The sequence below is a fragment of the Hippoglossus stenolepis genome, chromosome 23 (genome assembly GCF_022539355.2).
Source record: "Hippoglossus stenolepis isolate QCI-W04-F060 chromosome 23, HSTE1.2, whole genome shotgun sequence".
Taxonomy (NCBI): Eukaryota; Metazoa; Chordata; class Actinopteri; order Pleuronectiformes; family Pleuronectidae; genus Hippoglossus; species Hippoglossus stenolepis.
The window spans coordinates 1,762,080-1,775,631 of NC_061505.1; the positions used below are offsets into that span (position 1 = coordinate 1,762,080).

General features: G+C 43.2%; 2 protein-coding genes across 10 annotated transcripts in view; both read left to right on the forward strand.

Annotated features, from left to right (window-relative positions):
* The window catches only part of si:ch211-200p22.4 (phosphatidylinositol-binding clathrin assembly protein), a 64,425-nt gene extending 58,846 nt beyond the window's left edge, over positions 1-5,579 (forward strand). For 8 of the 9 annotated variants that reach the window (XM_035149084.2, XM_047338910.1, XM_047338913.1 and 5 more), the window contains 2 exons: positions 122-325; positions 467-5,579. In XM_035149084.2, coding sequence (XP_035004975.1) covers positions 122-307 — 186 coding nt within the window. In that variant the 3' untranslated portion in view covers positions 308-325; positions 467-5,579. The remainder of the gene's footprint in view (positions 1-121; positions 326-466) is intronic. The other variant, XM_047338912.1, reaches the window with a different exon arrangement.
* Positions 5,580-6,623: 1,044 nt separating this feature from the next.
* Positions 6,624-12,302, forward strand: zgc:92429 (uncharacterized protein LOC445063 homolog). Its single transcript, XM_035149095.2, has 11 exons — positions 6,624-6,833; positions 7,634-7,683; positions 7,765-7,821; positions 9,475-9,629; positions 9,866-9,969; positions 10,081-10,133; positions 10,540-10,610; positions 10,814-10,916; positions 11,173-11,292; positions 11,491-11,553; positions 11,686-12,302. The coding sequence occupies exons 1-11, from the start codon at positions 6,770-6,772 to the stop codon at positions 12,076-12,078; spliced, it is 1,233 nt and encodes a 410-aa protein (XP_035004986.2). The 5' UTR covers positions 6,624-6,769; the 3' UTR covers positions 12,079-12,302.
* Positions 12,303-13,552: the final 1,250 nt, after the last annotated feature.

Below are 13,552 nucleotides of genomic sequence, written 5' to 3' on the forward strand. Positions count from 1 at the left end.
GCACACTCAAATTTTTTGTGGAGAATATACAGTAAACCTCTGTGTTTGACTTGCTCTGTTCTTTCTTGTTTTTCTTTCCCTCCATCGATCTCCACCTCCACCTCTTCCCCTCCGTCTCCAGGTCCCTCCCCAGATGGGTCAGATGGGCGGGGTACAAGTGATGGGTCCTCAGCAAATGATGTACAACCAGCCTGTTCTCAGACCCACCAACCCCTTCGCACCCATGCCCGGCGCCCAGGTGATGCTCAACACACATCACACAGAACATCCTTCACTTTATTGGTTCAGTGGAACAGAGACGAACTAAATCAGAACATTTACACTGGTAATTTTAAACCGTTTGTTACGTTTTATTTGTGGAATTCCTGCTGTAAAATCCTGTTCTGGCATCCAGGCAACGTGGTTTTCAATAAATTATGTTTGTGGAAATGATCAAAACAAACTTTCTCTCTCTCCGTCTTCTCAGATGCAGTTTATGTAATCCAGTCGGGGGGGTAAGCAGAGTGCCAAAAGCGACAAACAAACAGCAGAAGAAGAAAACACAGGAGAGGAACGATCACACGGACGGAGGAATGATTTGATCAAGTTAAAATGACTAAGACGACAAGAACCGACACCAAAAAAGGAGGTGGACGGAGGTGGAGATGACCCAACAGAGGATGGAGGGATGGTGGTGGGGGGGGGTAATGTGGTGTCATCCTGGCTGGTCGTTGTCTGAAACAACTCCTTGCATATGTGTGTGTTTGTGTTGGTGTGTGTGTGTGTGCAGCTTCTTTCTGTGGTTCTGATTCGTGTTGTAAATCCCATCGATGGAGTGATGTTTCAGGAGAGGGAATAAAGACGAGAGAGAAAGACGTGAAGACGGAGGAGAGAAGAGGGGAGAGAGGGAACCCTACCTCTGGTTTTCAGTCGGACGTTGTATCTGACTGCTGCGAAAGTCTCTGCTGCAGAATTAGCTTTATTTCATACTGGTGCTATTTCTTCTTCTCTGGGTTACTGCCCGCCTGCAACGGCAACTCGCGAGTATTCAAAGAGAGGATAGGAGTTAATTTAGTGTGAGTGCGGAGGTGTGTTGTGTGTTTGTGCAGAATGTGTACCTGTGCACTGCAGTTGTTTCAGACGATGCCCCCACAACCGACCTCTATTCCCTCCCTCGTTCTCCGACGGCGTCCGATCAGCGAGAGATTTTACGTCTTCTGGTGTTTCCCGTAGTTTTCTGCTCTGTTGGGATATCTTAGTATTTTTTTCGATCTCTTTTTTCTCCTGCAACCTCTCCTGAATGTTATCGGGGCTTGTACAGCAATTTGTTGAATCATTTTGTTAATAGTAGTTGAGTGTTTTGCTGTTATGGGTTTTTAAGCTAAAGTCTTTGTTACTCATACTGCAGCGTTTTCTTCTCTTCAAGCCACAGATGCACACAGAGACGGGAGTTAGCGGCGACAACATGCTAGTGCGGTCAAGAGTCGTCGCGAACATACAAGCGCTAGTAATGTTGAAATGTTGACTGTTTTAGCTGTTGAGCTAACAGCTAACTCATTAGCCAGCCAGGGACATGCAAGTGTGAGCTACCGTTAAACTTTGCAAGCTAATGTTAAACTGTTCCTCAATGTTTCTCTTTAAGATGTTCAAACTATTGTAGCTGTTGAGCTAACAGCTAGCCAGCCGAGAACAATTATTGACAGATTGTCCCAAAAGCACGACTAACGAGCTACAATAGCTTCCTCCAATTTCACTCTGTCTGGCCAGCCGTTGGTCGATAGCACAAATTTGTGAGTCAAAGTTAACAAAAATTGAACGTGAACAATTCCTTCCCCTTGTGAGTAAATCTACAAAATTTGAATTCTTCGCGTTTATTTTGAAGAGATTTCTGCTTTTGCCGTGCTAGCATCATTAGCCTGTTAGCCCCTTGCTGATCTGTGTGTATCTGTTCGTCTTGTCTTCATCAGATCGCCGAGCAGGTTCAAACGTCGAGGGGTTTCTAAAATAAGAGCTTTTTCATTAGGTCACGGTATTCACAGAACCACGTAATGTGCCAATGATTGTTGACGGCAGCACTGAGTGAGTCAAATGTTACTGAATCAAGTTGAAGTCACTTTAAATTGCACTGAATCAAAGTGAGACTCTTCTAGTGCGACTGGTTCTGCGCCAAGAGCCGAACACTGAGCTTTTGGCACAAACCTCGCTCCATTGTTACCGGGGAATTCGTGGGGGATTAAATTTGACTCGTGTACGAAGTCGTGGTCATTCTTCAGCCAAAGCTTTCATCGCCACGAGTTTGACTGTTGGTGTATTTGGATTTTATGTGTTCATGTGTACGCTAACACATTTATATGTACGTTTTCCATTGAGGGCTATTTCTGAGGGTCAAATTTTGAGCCTGCGAGTTTGACATGAAATGTGCTCGTTTCCTTTTTTTGTAAAATCTAATTTTGTTGCAAAATGCACATGCGAAAATTTTGCACTGAAGTGACTATCCTGCCGAAGTAGACCTGTCGCCGGATCTCCTGGCATGGAAGCGTTGAGAGATTTGTAAAGATAGTTTGGGGTTTTACAATAACAAGTTTGTCTAATCTACCAGCCACATTGGCGAGTAACTAAACGTTATTTTCCTGCCATTTTAACAATGAACTTGAAACTGTTTGTACTCCCACCCCCCCAGTCCAGCGTCTACATCCCAAACCATCAGTGATAGTCCAGTCGTCTCGCATCGTATCTCGCTTCGGTCTCCGCTCTGTCTAGTTGCTCGCTCTAGAATTCTTTCTTTCAGTGTTTGGTATGTGTAGATATGTAAACAAAAGAAAACAACAAAAAAAAAATAGTAATAATAACCAGTTTCTGTCTCGATCGTCAGCTCTCACCCGTCACCGTCGCTGTTGGATAGATATTGCTCTTGTCGCGGTCTTGTGTTAGCTTAGCCTCTCGTCATAGTGTAGAAGACCTCCCGCTGTAGGTGTCCCACCTCGTCCCTGCCGGTGTCTCGTAATTCTAGCTCTTATCTCTTGGTGTCTCTGTCTTCTAGGTGTAGATTAAACCTGTCGGAGGCTCGTTGGGTTTATGGTTCGCTTGCCTCTAGCTTTAAGTGCGCTCTTTCTTCTCGCTTTCAGCATCACGCCAGTGTCCGTTAGGTAAGATCCTCGTCTTTCTTTTCCTTTCTCTTTCCCGTCTTGACAACAACGGCCCGTCTTCGCCTCATGGTCGTGACGTCAGCCGCCAACAAGCTGTTTCTGATTGGACTGTTGAATCCCTAATGGAGACTGGCTGCACAGTTTATAGTCCAGCCATGTTTTGGAAACGAGCTAAATGCTAACAGATGTGAAGTCGTGTGCTCAGGTAGCAACTCGCTGCTGTGTGGACTCTTTGCCAGTTGCCACAATATTTCCGACTAAATTGTTAAAATGACTTTGATGGAACAAAATCTCAATCTCAGGTCCTGTTGGACTGGAATTCTGCCTCTGTTGAAATACAAGTAAACATCAGTAAACGCAGACGAGTGTTAACCGCGGTCTTTTTCCGAGCTTTAGCAGGAAACTGCATCTTTCAGTTTTCACGTCCAGCCGAATATCACAGAACAGAAAGTAGTTCTCTGGTTTTTCGGGCCCTTGAAGTGAACTGAAGTCAACGTGAACTCCCTCTGACACCGTTTGTCCTAAACATAGACGCTATAGAGTCTAAAGCCTCAAACCCTCCAGGGTCCAAAGTAAAAAGACCGCTGCATTCAGGCACTTGCAAAACTATTTCTTTAATGGACGCCTCCTCTTTCTGTCTAGTGGTGGTTCTGGTGTTTTATGGGACATCTGTCTTACTGTCTCTAGTCCGATGTGATAAATTGTCGCATCAGGAAGCGAAGCCGCTTTGATGCTGAATCAAATCATGTCAGAGGATCTGATCATTTCTGATGTTTAATATCCTGCTCAGAAAACGGGAACAGTAACGTCAGGCTTTTATTTCAACAAACTCTTTCTCCCCCCCCACGGCCAGTTTCTTTTCTGTTTCTTCCTCCTGTTTTGTAAACCTTTAGATTTCTCTGCATGGAATCCAGTCCTGCCTGTTGCTTTGAGGTTTGATTTCTCTTTGTGTCCCTTGTGGTTTCAAAGTTGTCGAATTCTGTGCGATAGACGGCGAAGAAGAGGAGGAGGAGGAGGAGACCACTGTGGTTGTTTTTGTTTTGTCTTCGTTACTGGCTCACGTCCTGAGCGTCGATGTAACTGCCAGTAATTAAAACAGCTTTATCACTTCGGTAATGGTCGTATCCAGGGGGCGGGGGGGTTTTGGCCGAGCATGCAGGCTCCTCTTTCGGCAACTCCCTCCCTTCAAAACTCTCCCACGCTTCGTCTGGGAAGTCCCCGGTACGACTGCCGTTCTCTGGGATTTGCCCAACGACTCGGGCGGTTTAGAATCCGATCAGCCTCGTGGAAAGTGTCTGAACTTTAAACGCTGCTGCTGCTGCCACCACCTCTCTGCATTGTTGTAGCATGAATCCAGATGGAGGAGGATGCGCTGATAAACCTTGATGTCATTTTAACACGTTTGTTCTCTGCTAAGGCCAAATGTCGGGGGAGCGGACTCCTCTCTCTCTTTCTGGGGTCGGTGAGAGCATGGTTGTGTCGTTGTGGATGTTCGTTGTCCTCTTTCCCCAAATAAAAGCATGATTTGACAGTGGTGGTGATACTGATGGTGATAAACCCCGTCCCCCCCCTCTAGTCCCCGTTACTCACACGTCTCCCTAAAGAGCGAAATGGATCAGGCTTTCTTGACCAGTCATTTTCCGTCCACGGCAGTTTGAACTGAATCGGACAGACGGAGCCAAAACCTGTCGGGTGTCACTCCCCCCCGGGGGGAGTCACATCCGAGTCTCGCCGCACTCGTCCTCTGGGTTTCTGCACGCTTGTGGCGCCCCCTGTGGGTCGCGTGCGCGGAGTGGGATAGAGGAATCCAAGATTCAGAAAATGAAACGTCACAGAAGCTGTTGATCAGATTAAAAATTGTCCTGGTTTCTTCGTCGGTGAGTCGGTGTCAAAGATCTCTCGTGCACGTTCAGTTTTTCTACATCTGTGTTTTTTGGTAAGAAACCTCGGATTGCTGCCTCACTATTCTGTACATAGAGAAACACACACAACACAACACGCAGCTTGAATACACACACTTATAATCCGCTATTATTTTTCATTTACTCTTTATTTTTCTGAACAGATATTCGTGTTCATACAGCAGTATATTGGTATGATTACTACTCGGTGGGGGCGGGTGGAACAGAGGAAGCAGATCTCGAGGGGGCAGCAAACCGCCGCAAATCAGGATCAGCCATTAATTCTCAAAGATGCCAAATGTTTTAGTTTTTGAGCAGAGTTCCACCTTTTAATCGGTTCCTCGCTCTCTTCTGTCTCCTCCCCCCCGTCTCTTTGTACATTTTTTTTCTATTTATTTAAAGCAGAATTATAGATTGTATCAAGCATGGAAAGGCTAACAAATGTTACAGTGGACAAAAATCACAGGCTTTTATTTTACAGCAGTATATTTGTTTATTCAAAGGATTTGTTTTTCTCTTTTTTGGAAGAAATAAAGTCATTTTCCATTCCTAACACCCGTGTCTGAGTTTTCTTCATCTCGACCCGCGTCTGCAAACTGGAAATCTACTGAACCTTAAAATTCACTTTTCACTCTGACATTTCAAGGTCCTGACTTTTTTTATTATCAAACAATAGAAATAAAATAGAATCTGCCTGTGAGAAACTGTTTTCTCCTCTTAATGCACTGCTCAAGATGTGTTTTAATGTGTTCTAATGCACTTTTTACATGTGTTGTCATATCAAACACCAAAGTAAACTAACAAAGATGTTAAATGCACTGTAGTTATCGTGTTTGTTTAGTCTTTGATTTGACTAAAACCTTTTTAAACCACTGAAATACTGTCAGAAAACATTCATTTACCTTTTAGAGCCTACTTTCTGTTTTGCTGTGTTTTTGTGTACACCACTTCTTTGTGTCCTCTGTGACACTTCTGTTGTTACTGCAGAACAGCTGAGGGGTTTAAACGCAGGTTCCTTCCTCCTGACTCCGATGATGGAACTGTTTGTGTACGTTTGTTCCTCCGTCTATTTGCTCGTGTTTCAGGGTTTTTCCTTTTTGACTAAGTGGTTCTTTCGTAAGAGATGAAACTCTGAGTCTGAGAAACAGCAGCGTTTGGTTTTTACTGAATAATTTATTTTTGTGCCTCCTGCTGTCGTCGCTCTGCTCAGACGAGGGATTTTCAGACCAAACGACCTAAAAACTCCTTTTTACGAATCCAGTCTTTCTCCTAAAGTATTGATTTATATACGTTAAATTATAGAATTTACCATATATATATATTTTTCTCCTGTCTACCCTTTTTGAAAAATATGTAGTTGAAGCTTGATATTTTACAACTGAACCATAAATGTCAATAAAAAAGAAATTATACAGACCTGTGATTGGTCGACTCTGACGTGGATCCGGTGGAAGTGACAGTTGGGCCTGATGTGACAACCGACACTCACCAGTAGGAATGTCCCCCCCCCACCCCCACCTCAGATAAGTTTTGACAGCTGTAAATAGACAGGGGTAGTGGGGGGGGGGGATTGAAGAGGGAGGTGAGCTGCTATTTTTATCTTTTCATTCAGTCAGGCCCAAACCAGAGAGAGAAGCGTTCTGCTCCTTCCAGAAAAACCTCGACAGAAACTTCTGGAGCCGAGGCCTCAGCGTTCAGAGCAGATTTAAACCTCCTGTGACTGGAGTGAAGAAGAAGAAGAACATGACTCTGCTCTGCTACAACAAAGGCTGTGGAGAGAAATATGAGGCCGACCAGAACAAGGCCGGTGAGATCCTGCTGCCTCTTTCTGCTACTGGACTTGTAAAAGACTTTTTAAATTTAACTCTGCTTTGATATTCTGGATCTGAAGCCTCGGTGGAAGTCGGTCGAGGAAAGAAATCTTGAATTCAGTAGTTATTGTGACTTCTGTTCTTGTAGTTTACAGATTTGGTTTCATTCTCTTAGAGGAGTTTAGATTTTACTTGAGTCTATTTCACAGAACATAAATGTAAAAGTACATGTTGTAGAAAACAGTAATAGCCTCTATGAAAACAATAGATTAGAGATTTAGGTTTGTGACTCCTGAACTAAAAGAACTGTGATAATCTTGTAATATTTTAAAATTAGGACCCAAAATGTGTAAATTGCACAAGCCTATTGCACAATTATAGCTGGGTTCAATCATAAATCAAGAAGATTGAATTAACAACTGCTTTTATTTTGAAAGGTTTCTCATACTGCTCGTTTGTTTTGTTTTTTCTCCTTTGTTAGCAAATAAAATAAAGTTCAAAATGGACAAATTCACTGTAAAATATCGAGACAAATATTGCAAATGATTAGAGATGAATCTGGATGAACCAGTCTTTGTTTGCATGAGGACTCAAAATGTCCTTATGGTCGTCTGAGCCTCAGTCGCCGGTCGAACCACGTTGAACCACGTGTCTGTGGACGAGACTGATCCTGGAACTGTTTTCCTTTTACGGGACAAACTCCGAGCTCCCGTGACCTCGGACGACAGCTGAACGCAGCTGACCCAGTTCGTCTAAATCCAGACTCAGCGATTCTCTCTCTCTCTCCTCCCAACAGACTCCTGCCTCTTCCACCCGGGCGTCCCCATCTTCCACGACGCTCTGAAGGTAAAACCAACAAACAAGTAAACAAGTAAACAACACCTTTACTTCTCTGCTGGTACCAACCAGGTGTGTGTTGTCCTGCAGGGTTGGTCCTGCTGCAGGAAGAGAACCACGGACTTCTCAGAGTTCCTTTCCATCAAGGTAACAGCTCGGGGTCAAACAGGAAGTTCATGCTCCTGTGAATATATGTTTTATAGTGTTGAACTGAAGCCGAGGAGAGAGGACACTGTAAAAATTACATCTCAGGGAAATACTTAGAAAAACTGAACATTGAGGATGAGCAACAGAACTAATTAGATGTTGTTGGATATGAATATTGATGGATGTATATTTTATTATTAAAAGCAGATAAATCATGTAGTTGAAGCCTCATTAACCGGATTCTTCTTGGTTCTGTTTTCTGTTAAATTACTAATAAATGCTTATTAAAACAAAAAAGTGTTTGTAACAGTAAACAAGTTGATTCTATGATCAATAACTATAAATCAATATCCTCTCTCTCTTATCTTTGTGTGTCTCTCTCACCTCTCTTCTGTCTCTCTGTCTCTCTCTCCTCCTCTTCTGTCTCTCTCTCTCTCTCTCTTCCTCTTCTGTCTCTCTCTCTCTCTCTCTCTTCTGTCTCTCTCTCCTCTCTTCTGTCTCTCTCTCTCTCTCTCTCTCTCTTCTGTCTCTCTCTCTCTCTCTCTCTCCTCTCTTCTGTCTCTCTCTCTCTCTCTCTCTCTCTCTGTCTCTCTCTCTCTCTCTCTCTTCTGTCTCTCTCTCTCTCTTCTGTCTCTCTCCTCTCTTCTCTCTCTCTCTCTCTCTCTCTCTTCTGTCTCTCTCTCTCTCTTCTGTCTCTCTCTCCTCTCTTCTGTCTCTCTCCCTCTCTCTCTCTCTCTCCTCTCTTCTGTCTCTCTCTCTCTCTCTCTCTCTTCTGTCTCTCTCTCTCTCTCTCCTCTCTTCTGTCTCTCTCTCTCTCTCTCTCTCTCTCTCTCTTCTGTCTCTCTCTCTGTCTCCTCTCTCTCTCTCTCCTCTCTTCTGTCTCTCTCTCTCTCTCTCCTCTCTTCTGTCTCTCTCTCTCTCTCTCTCTCTCTCTTCTGTCTCTCTCTCTCTCTCCTCTCTTCTCTCTCTCTCTCTCTCCTCTCTCTCTCTTCTGTCTCTCTCTCTCTCTTCTGTCTCTCTCCTCTCTTCTCTCTCTCTCTCTCTCTCTCTTCTGTCTCTCTCTCTCTCTTCTGTCTCTCTCTCCTCTCTTCTGTCTCTCTCCCTCTCTCTCTCTCTCTCTCTCTCCTCTCTTCTGTCTCTCTCTCCTCTCTTCTGTCTCTCTCCCTCTCTCTCTCTCTCTCTCTCTCTTCTGTCTCTCTCTCTCTCTCTCTCTCTTCTGTCTCTCTCTCTCTCTCTCCCCTCTCTTCTGTCTCTCTCTCTCTCTCTCTCTCCTCTCTTCTCTGTCTCTCTCTCTTCTCTCTCTCTCCTCTCTTCTGTCTCTCTCTCTGTCTCCTCTCTCTCTCTCTCTCTCTCTCTCTCTCTCTTCTCTGTCTCTCTCTCTCTCTCTCTCTTCTGTCTCTCTCTCTCTCTCTCCTCTCTTCTCTGTCTCTCTCTCTCTCTCTCTCTCCTCTCTTCTCTGTCTCTTCTGTCTCTCTCTCTCTCTCCTCTCTTCTTCTCTCTCTCTCTCTCTCTCTTCTGTCTCTCTCTCTCTCTCTCTCTTCTGTCTCTCTCTCTCTCTCTCCTCTCTTCTGTCTCTCTCTCTCTCTTCTGTCTCTCTCTCTCTCTCTCCTCTCTCTCTCTCTCCCCTGTCCTCTCTCCTCTGGTTTTGAACAGGGTTGCACCCGTGGGCGTCACAGCGATGTGCAGCCCCAGGAGCCTCTCCGGCCGGAGGTGACTTCAGATAAAGGGGAAATCAAACATGCCAACGACCGGGAGATAATCTACCAGGGACCCAAATCTGCAGAGACGCTGCAGAGAGAGAGACCCAGGTGTGTGTGTGTGTGTGAGTTTATATATAAATATATTTTATATAACCAGAACTTAGTCTTTCTGCTCACGTCACCTTGAAACTCCCTGATGCAGCCGCTCGGTGCTCAGAGGTCGGGACGGGTCGCATCCCTGGGATCAAACTTCAGTCGATAGAGTCACGAATCAGTGTGTGTGTCTGAGTTTGTGTACTTCCTTCTGTGTTAACACCTGTGTGTGTGTGTGTGTGTCTGCACAGTTCAGAGGAGCCAAAGACCAAATTGCCGCAGAAAGTGTCGGCGTCTCTGGCTCAAGTTCTGGAGAAGCTGGAGATCAATGACAGAGCCGACAAGGAGCAGAAAGGTCAGAGTGCGTCTGTGGAACAAAAACCTTTCAGTCAGATTCATGAATTTTTTCATGAATTTTCTCACTTGTTGTGTAAGAACCTTTATTTGACTGTTTCTCCTGCGACAGAGAGTCAGACTGTGATGCAGGGAACTCGCTGCAAGAACTCAGGATGCAAAACAGTGAGTGTCCGGATCTGTTATTCACAAAGTCCTGTTTACTTTCTGACACACACACACACACACACACACACACACAGAGACAGACACGTTCCTCCACTTCAGTCCTTTAACGCTTAGCAACAGCGCTATCTAGTGGAGGAGGCTGGTAACTGAACATGATCCATGACTGTGCTGGATCCATGAGGTTTAAAAAAAAAACTAATCACACTATATTTAAATGAACTTAAATTATAAACTTGAGAGATTTTTATCCTGGTTGCCGGATTTTATACAAATTTACAAGGAAATGTTTTATGAAATCTCTTTGTATCTTTATCACTGTGAAAGTAAAATGACATAAATACTTTGCAGATTAAAATTTCACATATGATCATCTAGTAAAATATGAATGTTTGTGTGTGTTCAGACCTTTGACGGTCCAGAGACGGACCTGGAGGTGTGCACCCACCACCCGGGTGGACCCGTCTTCCACGAGGGGTGAGAGACCACAACACATCACTTCTATAGTATTTAGAGTCTTTAAACCATAATTAGACGGTTTCTACAAAAGAGGAATGTAAACACAATGAAACTGAAGGTCATGAAAGAAAAGCACGTATCATTAAAGCTGGAATATACATGAAAAGATCAATTAAAGATCTAAAAACAGTGGATAAATACTTCTTATTATTTGTGTGCAGGTACAAGTACTGGAGCTGCTGCTGCATCAGGACGATAGACTTCAACGCCTTCCTGGACCAGAAGGGCTGCACCACAGGGAAACATCGCTGGATCCCCAAGCAGGTACTTCCACCGGCTGACATTCAAATGGCAGCTGGGACACGAGGGATCGAAGTCTGCAGGGACGTTTGAGTGGAATAAAGAAATGACTCCGAAACACCCTCCGCCTTTAGTATAGTAGTAAAAGACACTGGAGGATGGAGATCTTTGTGGCCAGTGGAGAATGAATTAAATGTGTTGAAGTCATTTCTTATCAGTTCCAGAACCTGGTTTATATCTCGTGTTTGGACTCATTCAGTTTGTGTGACTGTGTTGACAGGACAAGAAGAAGGTGGCGTGTCGACATGATTGGCACCAAACTGAAGATAATGTTGTTGTAACGATTTACGCCAAGAACGCAAACCCTGAGTTCACCTGCATCGAGGCGAACGGGACCGTGGTGAGTGGGACGAGAAAACATTCACATCGATCGGAATCTGAAACCTCGAATTAATCTCTAGTTAATTAACTAATTTAGCTTTTAAATTAATAAATAGACCCAATCTCCTGATCTTCAAAGCATCAATATTCAATTTATTCATTGAAATGTTGAAGCAGAAATGTGCTGAAGCTCAAACTTTGCGTCTTCTACCCGCAGCTCTCGTGTCAAATCCAGTTTGAGAGCAACAAGCTTTTCAAGAGAGACTTCCACCTGTGGGGGGTGAGTGTTCAAAGGGAGGAGCTTAATCCACCCAGTGCCTCCTCTCTCTTCCCACTGGTCCATTTAGATTCACGGTTATAGAAAATCCCATCTAACTGTATCTGAACGATTTATCTGAACGTCCCTCTTCAGGTGATGGACGTCAAGCAGAGCTCCGTCAACATGGTGCCGACCAAGGTGGAGGTTTTCCTGCGTAAGGCCGACCAGGTGTCCTGGGGCAAACTGGAGGATCCCAACCACAAACCTGAGCCGGAGCCCGAGGAGAACTTCGCCGAGACCCAGCAGCCCGACTGGGACATCGCCGACGACGACATCAGCGACTCGGACGAAGAGTGGGCCTACGACACGCCGGAGAATAAACAGCTGCTAAAGGACAAAGAGGAGCAGAAGAAGAAAGCGGAAGAGGTGCAGAGGAAGGAGGTGGAGGAGGAGATGAAGAGGGCGACGGAGGAGAGGAGGAAGGCGGAGGAGCAGAGGAGGAAGGAAGAAGCCGAAGGATACGAGGACATACCCGATCTGGAGTGACTCCGAAAATCCAGATGTGGATCTGATTTGAGTTCACGCTCGGCAGAAACTAAAAATGTTGTAATAAGTTTTTGTGAAGATCAACGTAAAGTTACAAGATCCAAATGAAATGTAATCTTGTAAAAGTGATGTCGTTGACACACTGACGTCTTCTATAACATGAATATAACCAGAAACCATGAAATGCAAATTTCAAAAGAGAAATAAAGACTTTTTTTAACGGGTTCTGTGTCAAATTGTCTCATTTTGTGTACGTTGACAGAATTATCACTAAAAACTCAAACATGACAACTGGGTGATGATTTGAGTCTCCGCTGGTTTCTCATTGGCTGTTTCCTAGTTGCTCTGTATGTGTGAAAATAAACATGTATATTTTGTCTTTTCACAGCAATATACAGTGAAATTGTTATTCTTGACTATGTTTTGAGATTTAAGTTTTGCTACGATGACCTTTTTGCCTGTTTGCTTTATGATCGGATCTTTGCCGTTAAGTTTATGACATTTTTACATCCTATAATATCACTTACGAATTTATGCTTCACTAAACAATGGTGTTTTTTTGTATTTATTTCCTGTCAAATGTATATATTTTTGTTTTAGTTGTAATTTTTTATACAAGACTATAAAATTGTATTTGTATTCTTTACTCTTCTCTGACATGTTTGTATCGGACTATACAGTGATATTTTTGGACTTTTGCTCAAATATAATATACTACACTAGCAATATTTTTTACCAGTTTCAGACGACATGCTAACCTATGACTTTTCATCATTTTTAGAACGACATGCTAACCTATGACTTTTTATTTTTAGAACGACATGCTAACCTATGACTTTTATCATTTTAGAACACATACAACGATCTTTTGAACAATAACCTATGACTTTATCATTTTAGAACGACATGCAAACCTATGACTTTTATCATTTTAGAACGACATGCTAACCTATGACTTTTTATCATTTTTAGAACGACATGCTAACCTATGACTTTTTCATCATTTTTAGAACGACATACAAACCTATGACTTTTTATCATTTTTTAGAACGACATGCTAACCTATGACTTTTTATCATTTTAAACGACATGCTAACCTATGACTTTTATCATTTTAGAACGACATGCAAACCTATGACTTTTATCATTTTTAGAACGACATGCTAACCTATGACTTTTTTTTTAGACGACATGAACATGACTTTATCATTTTAGAACAAATAACCTATGACTTTTTCTAATTTTAGAACGACATGCAAACCTATGACTTTTATCATTTTTAGAACGACATGCTAACCTATGACTTTTATCATTTTTAGAACAACATGCAAACCTATGACTTTTCTTTAAACGACACAACCGTTTATTTTTTTAGAACAAACGACTTTTTATCATTTTAAACATGCAAACCTATGACATTTATCATTTTTTGAACGACATGCTAACCTATGACTTTTTATCATTTTAGATCGAC